A 7,984-nucleotide genomic window follows, 5' to 3' on the forward strand; every position below is an offset into this window, starting at 1 on the left:
TGTATATGGAGTTGATTGCCTACGGACTACAATCCTCCGGTTTATATAGACACCGGATAGGGTTAGGGTTACATAGAGTCGGTTACAATGGTAGGAGATCTTGAATGTTCGCATCGCCAAGCTTGCCTTCCACGCCAAGAAAAGTCTCATCCGGACACGGGACGAAGTCTTCAACTTTGTATCTTCATAGTCCAGGAGTCCGGCTGAAGATATAGTCCGGCTACCCGAACACCCCCTAATCCAGGACTCCCTCAGGGGCGATGAGGTCAAAGCGGCGGTGAGGAAAATATGTGGCTATGAAGCTGCATGGAGAGAAGAGGATAAGCGGCCGATGGGGCCCACATGATATGTGTTGCGCGAGGGATGCGACTGATTTGTCTAAACATCAGCCGGTTGGTTTAAACACTTTCCCTAATTGTTGTTGTTGCGTAGCACGTTTCGCTTCATGGAGTACACCACAACATTAACAGTTGCATATATCTGCAACTTTAGAAAGTTTGAGCGTGGATATTCCTCTTTTTGAGATAGAAGGGCAGTAGTGTATTTTCCCCTTCTGTATCCCAAAAAGCTAACAATAGGAATACAACACCGCAGCAAAAATCGTGGTATTGCAAGGGGACGGACGGACCGACCGGCCAAGAGGGTCCAATACCACACTGTGTGACGTCGTAGGTTGTTTGGGCCATACCAGGGAGAAAAATAGCCGTGCGATCCAAAAGAAGGTACACGTGGCAACAGATCCCTCTTTCAGCGATTGTTCTCATCTTTCATTCCTTAATTTTCCCCAATTCCTCCAAATCCCTAACTCCCCAATCTCAAAATTTCCTCAAACTGTAGAAAATTTTGTCCCAAATCGAAATCTTCTGGCGGCGCTCCCCGATCGGCACCACGGTTCTCCTCTCTCTTAGCATGTGCAATTCTTGGATCTGTTCTTCCGTTTCGTAATTATTCGATTTTTTTTCCTCTCGCGTGAAATCTAAGCAGAGAAATCTCGGGATATTTGCGCCGCGAATGTCATGGAGAAGGAGGTGTGTGAAGAGATGAGTCCGCTTTCTCAACCTGTTGATTTGCCAGATGCCACTGCGCCCTCTGCGTCCGATCCCAGCCAGAAGCCTGGTTTGTTTTCCCCCCATTTCGTTCCCCTGAACTCCTCGTTTGCTTGTGCTGGATTTTCCTGATCTTTTTGCGCTGTGTTCATCTTGATAGCGAAAAAGGCGACGCGACAATGGGCCGCATGGACACGCCAAGAGGAGGAGAGTTTCTTCAATGCTCTGCGCCAAGTAGGAAAAGTAAGATGCATAATTTCCGGATGCAATGTTACGCCGTGGTTTCCAAACTGCTTAGTTGATAGATGGATAACATCTTGTCTTTGTTGTTGGTAGAATTTTGAGAAGATTACCCTACGTGTCCAGAGCAAAAACAAAGATCAGGTACATGTTCTTGGATTTTTAATATGCTGTACATAACTAATTAGGAATTTGGAAGGACAGGAAAATACATCTGAGACCGTAAGTCAAACTGTGCACGAACTGCCCTAAAGGATTCTCAATATTTATGAGAAATAGAATTGGGTAAGCACATTTTATGTTTAGAATCTGGAAGCAAGGCATAAGGGAAATCATTTTTATTACCAAGGCCTTTGTTATTAGTTCACATAGCACCACTATCCCCTTGGTATAAACATATGAAGCCATTATTGCTTAAGCTGCTCTTGTGGTAGCTGGGTTGCAGGGAGGGAGAATCACAAGCTTCATCTCAACAATCCAATGATGATGAGCTCCTTTCACTTGCAGCCGATGTCCCCTCCTTACAGCCACTCACCCTCCTAGCCTGCAGCTGATTTCACTTCCTAATTTTACTTCAACTTTTGTGGTTGGACAACTTCAAACCCCAGGCCATGAGATTTAGAAACACCCCACCATGTCACTTATTATTTTCCTGTCCTAATCACAAGCGTAATATCTTTTGCCTTTTATTTTCCCTTATTATTTTCCTGTCCTAACCATGTTTGGCTACGAGGTGCATGCCTCAGTATCTTAGCATCTTGTGCGGCGAGTAGAAAATGCACAAGCCTCATCGAAGACGCTACACCTAGAGCACCTTGAGGCATTTTGCAATGCTGCACGCTGCCCTAGCAAAGCGTGTTAAACTGGCCATTCCCAAGAAGACAAGTTTGGCTTTCTAGCTTTCTATGTTGGCAGATGCTTTGTCCTCGCGTATTGTCTTACAGATCACAAGTCTGACATAATTATAAAAATTCATGAACCAGCGAATATATTGTACTTCGCCATTAGCCTGAAGGTTCAATATTTATGTTGCAATACAGGTCAGACATTACTACTATCGCCTTGTTAGACGCATGAAGAAGCTTCTGGGTCCTGGGTTCTCACTTGATGCACGAAACTCCAAGGACACGATTGCTGCTATGCTCCGCTGGTAATTGAATGAGCCTTAATGATGTGCAATTAATCTGATGGGTTGTAGTTCAAACTACTATTTATTTATTCAAGTTGCATGATAGAAAAAAATAGTACGTAGTTGATTTTGCAATGTTTCTGTGCTATATATTTCTGACATTGTTTTTCTAGGATGCTTGAACTTTGGATAGTCATTCTAACCTACAAATCATGCGGTATATTTTCCAGCAATGCAGATTACACCTCTGGGGTATTAGTGTTTAGGAGCTAGAACTGTGAGGCCTTTATAGATCAATTGTGTTTAGGAGTGTTTTGTTGTTTTCCCCAAAATGTAAGACCATTTTTGACACTATGTTTTGGGACAGAGGGAGTATGACATTGTATGTTTTCTGTTCTGACTAATCAATCAAAATGAATTTTATGAAAATTTATAAGCTTCTCTTACTCCTGCATTGCATAATAACAATAACTGGGTGCGGATGCTTGGGACTAGGAGGGTGCTTATTGTTCATATATTGACACGCAAAATGCTCTTTTTTTTCTACGTGTAAGAGGGAGAGGACACTGCCTGTTGCTAATAATTGTCGCTTTTCATTTGATCCTGTGTTGTTTCTTTTATATTGTATGGAAAAAAATACTGAGATATTAACTGAGTTTTATGCAGGTGGTCTCTTCTCGAGAAATTTAGCTGCAGTGCTTCAAAGCTACATCTGAAGCCTCGGAGATTCAAAACATTTGTAGATGCATTGGTCCGTTCTCTTCAAGATTTTACCCCAATATAAAGGTTGTTTATTTTGAGTATTTCTGTTTCTCATGCAACATATCCTATTTTATAGGGAAATCAACTGCTAAAAGATAGAAAAAGAACGAGAAGAAAGTGTTCACTAGGGGATACACGTTTATCTTCTTCATCTCCAGTTCTCAGCAAGACTCCAGGAAATCAATCTTTTGCAGTAGGACTCTTGCCCATGGATGCACAAAACGGTAGCAAAGGAGCCTCTTCTAAAGGAGCGTTTATGAAACGGGTTGCAGAACCTAATTCTAACAAGTCAGGAGTAATCAGAGGAGACCTCTCTGCCACAAGAACTGTGAGACAAAAAAGGAGAGCAGGTGATCACTTCTTTTCATCTGTTTTGAGATGATGTATCCTTAGCCTCACTCATCTTTGATCGTATGAAATCTGCATGTTTGACCAGTCTTGCTGGCCCAATTTATCATATGGGGGATTCTATAGTGTTAAACATTCCTTGCATTAGTGTTGATAGCTGATGATTTGTGTTGTAGGGGGTGCTGGTGCGTGTGCGGCATATAAGAAATGGGAGAGAGCTGCCATGGCTGGTGTTTCTTTAGTTGCTGATGCAGCTGAGGAGCTTGAACGCAAAATGACGACCCAGAACTTGTCATGTAATGCGGATGCAACTGTGCTAGCTTCATCACCCAACAACGTATCTACTGTTGATGGTATTGTTTCTAGTCTTTGTTCTGTAGTTCATGTAATTACTGGACTTAGATTAAGTCATGCTAACTCCTGATATTTTTATTCTGTATTAGCAGATGTGGGCACAAATCATATGAAAGAAGCAGATCCGCAAGCACCTTCAAAGCTGAAGCTGCAGTTATTTCCAATAAATGAAGCCACACGGAAGGCATTGGAGAAGGTAAATGTTTCCTTTTGCTAGCGAGCTAAAAAACCAATCACATGTTTCCAGCAACAGCTACACTTGATACATCAGTTATTACTGCTTATTTGGTTAACTGTTAGTCTTAGATCCCTCTAGTCGGCAAAATATTCATGATATATGAAACATGAAGCACAAATAACTTTAGTAGTGCTATTTACATTGTGCGTAAGCTTTTTTCTGCAGTGGGCATGCTGCTGGGTGTTGCCTAGTGCTATGGCTGTGCACACACTGAGATATTATGTTCTTTTCTCATATTCTCAAACAGCACAAGCATGTTATGACATCCCTATCTCCTCTATAACAGGATGATCATAATCCACATCTGGAGCTCACATTAAGTTCCAAGAAAAAAATGTCTTCTGTTTTAGAACATCTGAATCGCAAGTGGGGCAACTCAAACATTGCATGTGGAGAGCTTGTGCTTTTCCCATATTGTGCTCATCAAGAGGATTTAGCGACCTATCAGAGGTGGACAACTCAAGATACTGTTGCAGTGGCTGATGTCTTTTTTTCTGTGAATAGCCCCTCTATTTTCCGATTAAGGTACGGTGTTTCTGTGCTGTATAAAATAGTGATGTTCTAGACCATTAGTGGCCAGCCATATGATTGCTAACTGCTGTATGAACTTTTTGTTGGTAAGGTATGGCTGGTTCTCCCTTGCTGAGCTTGAGGCAGGACTAAGTGAAATATCGTTGACCCGCTTTGAGAATTGCATGATACCAGAAGACATTCAGGTCAAATCTTCCTCAGAGGCCTGTGTGCAAAAGGATGGCACTTTACCCAGTGACTTCACTTCTGAGCAATCATCTAATAACTCAAAAGATCAGTCGGCATTATTGCTTGGTACACCATCTAGTACAGGCAAGAATGCTGCGGAAGAGCCTTCCATTAATACCTTTCCCTCTCAGTCTGGCGATCACAATCAAGAACAAGTTCCTGCAAACCAAGCTTTTGAGGTCCTTATTCCTGTTTTGTGCAAACTGTCTTAAGTTAAAATTCTTATGGTTGATCTGTTATCTCTAATCTGTTCTATTATACTTCAGGTTGATCCTCAGATGGATTGTCTTGCAATATCGGAAGTAGATTGGGCAGATACCCTTACTGATATCAGTGTTGGATACTTGCTGACAGAAGCATCCAAGGCTGCTAATTTGGATTGTGAAGTGACCTCTATTGCCAAAAATCCTCTTTTCGATGAGAATCCGTGCAGCTATGACTCGTTTGATGCTGCTGTTGCCCTACATGCTTCTCGTTATCAAGCGGCAGAGCAGCCAGCTCAAACATCCCATTCCACCATCTGGGGTGCAGAAGAAACATGTGATGAGTTCAGTTTTATGTTGGCCACAGCTAGGAAGCAACAAGGTTTAAACACTTCAGCTAGCAGCCCTCCTGATAGCGACAATGAAGTTCACTCTTCAAATTCAGAAGGGTTTCAAGGTTTTCTTCAGGTCGGTTGTCATTTTCAGGTTCTCAACAAGTTTTTACCTGTTCGCCACTGTTAATTTACGTTCTTGTTGTAGGACTTGGCTGGAGGAGATACTCTTGGTAATCCTTGTGCTGATGATGTCAAGGCAATGGAAGAACTTTGTGCCAGATCACCACCTCAAAGTGACAATGATTTTGGATTGAAAGATCAGCCTCTAGATGACGCATTCTGGGTATTAGACGAATGCCCTAGCAGCACTTGTTATCTTTGCTGCAAACTAACCAAACTAGCTATGCCGAGACTTACATTTTTATCTTTATTTCTTTTTGCAGCCCGAATCACTTGGACCACTGGACTTGGATATACCGCCAATAAGATCCCTAGCTGATGAGTTCATCTTAGGAGACAGTCAAAATAGTTGGAGTCGGATGATGGAAAATAGCATGGATGCATTTCGAAACATGTCGTTCTTCGTGTCCGATAACAACGACTCAGTTCTTCCACCCATCATGTAGAGTTGTGGATGCTGGCTATGTTTGGCTAGGAAGGATACTGCCAATCAGGCATCCCGCCGAGGAGGAGGCTTTATATTGTCCAAGCGGGCTGCTTGTTGCTAATACAACATATGCGGACTTGCTGTGCCTTTGCAGTCAAGAGGGACGCATGTTGTTGTAAGGTTATAACATAAAATCTTGTACTATGTAAATCGGGTTGTTCCTGTACAAAAGGCACATACAAGCGCTTGGTTACAATAAAGCCTCTTCATCCGGATATTGTGAAATGAGCATGGGTCAATTGGAGTTTGTTTTTTTATATACAATTTTTTTGACAAAAACATATTTGAAGTTAAAAATAAATCTTGCTTTTTTTCAACAAGTACATATACATTCATACGACGTACCTGCAAATTTCATAAATCAATGTGTTTATTTGAGGGGGGCAGGTGGTACCTCAGAAGAACATTTTTTGATATTTGGGGTCAATGTTTTAGATGGATGGTGATGTTGATGAAGATAAGAACCATTGAATCAAAGCAGGTTGGATGAAGTGGTGCTAAGTTTCTGGCGTTCTCTGTGAAAAGAGGGTGCTAGAAAAGCTAAAAGGTGGGTTTTAAGGACGGCGATTCGACTCACAATGTTGTATGGTGTTGAGTGTTAGCTGATAAAAATGTGATATGTTCAATAGTTAGGTGTTGTGGAGATGTGCATGTTGCAATGGATGTATGGCCACAAAAGAAAGGATCAGACATGGAATGTTGATATACGCGAGAGAGTTGAGGTAGCACCAATTTAAAGAGAAGTTTATCCAACATCGTCTGAGTTGGTTTGGACATATGCAAGACAAGCCTTCATATGCTTCAATGCATAGCGAACGGTTAAAATGTGTTGATAATGTCAAGAGAGGTCGGGGTCAACTACTAAATGCATCGTAACCAAGGCCCCTTTAGATAGTGTGTGGCTTGGCTTATGCCCATTTTTTTAGGTAGCTGATTTCCAATTTGGCATCAATTCATCCCCCCTCCTCTCCCCCTTCGGTTTATCCTAACCCTTGCACGCATGGCAATGAATTAAACATATTTCATGTCTATTTAAGGAAAAAACTTGTTTGAGTAATATTGGTTTATTAATTGAGTAAACTTTGACACACTAACACACTAACACGAGGTACTAAGAATATAATGATCCTAACATAAATAAATTTAAATATAATGATCCTAATAATATTTTGATCCTTATAGTAAAAAATAATAATATTTTGATCCTTGAGGAGACACTCCTTTGAAGGATCTTTTACATTTTTTAACCTCTGTTGAAATATTCGCTTCTACAGTTCACTGAGAGCACCGATATAGAGTCCATACGTAATACTCGACCAGTCCATCTCTTAAATTTGCAGAAGTAAAATAGAGAAAACAAGAATTGCAGTCAATGGTTACAATTGGATATATCATAAAATTTTTCATATGAAAGACAATACTCTTTAACATATACCTATCTATTATAACCTCCCTGCTCCCTAGAAATGGGGAGTGATGAGTGCTCCGAGCTTTGTTTTTGTGTTGTCCCCTTGTCAGTTGACGGGGAGCGATGATTTGATCTAGGCATAGCCATGAAAATTATATGAGCATTTTTATTTTATTTTCGTACCTCCATAGAAGAGCCAAGCTTGTGTTTCTAGGAATGTTAGTATTGTCTACAACGTTCATATTCCCTAGACATGGGGAGCTGTGAGTGCTCTGGGCATTGTTTTGGCAGTAGATCCCACATGTCAATCCGTGGAGAGTGATGATTTGATCTGGGCATAGTCGTGAAAATTCATATGAACAACCTTTTCTTTTTGTACCTCCGTCGAAGAGCTAAGCTTTTGCTTCTAGGGAATGCGACATTGAGTTATTATTTGGGTGTCTTATTGTAATATGTTTAGGATCCCGGCTCTGTGTGTTGTCTGCACAGAAACAC

At 41.2% G+C, this 7,984-nt stretch overlaps 1 protein-coding gene across 3 annotated transcripts; it reads left to right on the forward strand.

The window, feature by feature from the left end:
- Positions 1-586: 586 nt before the first annotated feature.
- Positions 587-6,309, forward strand: LOC119285074 (TSL-kinase interacting protein 1-like). Of its 3 annotated transcripts, XM_037564282.1 has the most exons (15): positions 587-722; positions 838-891; positions 985-1,116; positions 1,207-1,289; positions 1,383-1,430; positions 2,327-2,436; positions 3,082-3,166; positions 3,254-3,527; positions 3,702-3,878; positions 3,969-4,075; positions 4,404-4,642; positions 4,740-5,055; positions 5,143-5,547; positions 5,620-5,757; positions 5,858-6,309. In XM_037564282.1, exons 3-15 carry the CDS (start codon positions 1,017-1,019, stop codon positions 6,038-6,040), a joined length of 2,265 nt encoding a protein of 754 aa, XP_037420179.1. In that variant the 5' UTR covers positions 587-722; positions 838-891; positions 985-1,016; the 3' UTR covers positions 6,041-6,309. The 3 variants fall into 3 exon arrangements, with proteins under 3 accessions (XP_037420179.1, XP_037420178.1, XP_037420180.1); XM_037564281.1 differs by lacking the exon at positions 587-722 and having other exon boundaries at positions 735-891; XM_037564283.1 differs by lacking the exon at positions 587-722 and having other exon boundaries at positions 735-891; positions 3,972-4,075.
- Positions 6,310-7,984: the final 1,675 nt, after the last annotated feature.

The sequence above is a fragment of the Triticum dicoccoides genome, chromosome 4A (assembly GCF_002162155.2).
Source record: "Triticum dicoccoides isolate Atlit2015 ecotype Zavitan chromosome 4A, WEW_v2.0, whole genome shotgun sequence".
Lineage (NCBI taxonomy): Eukaryota > Viridiplantae > Streptophyta > Magnoliopsida > Poales > Poaceae > Triticum > Triticum dicoccoides.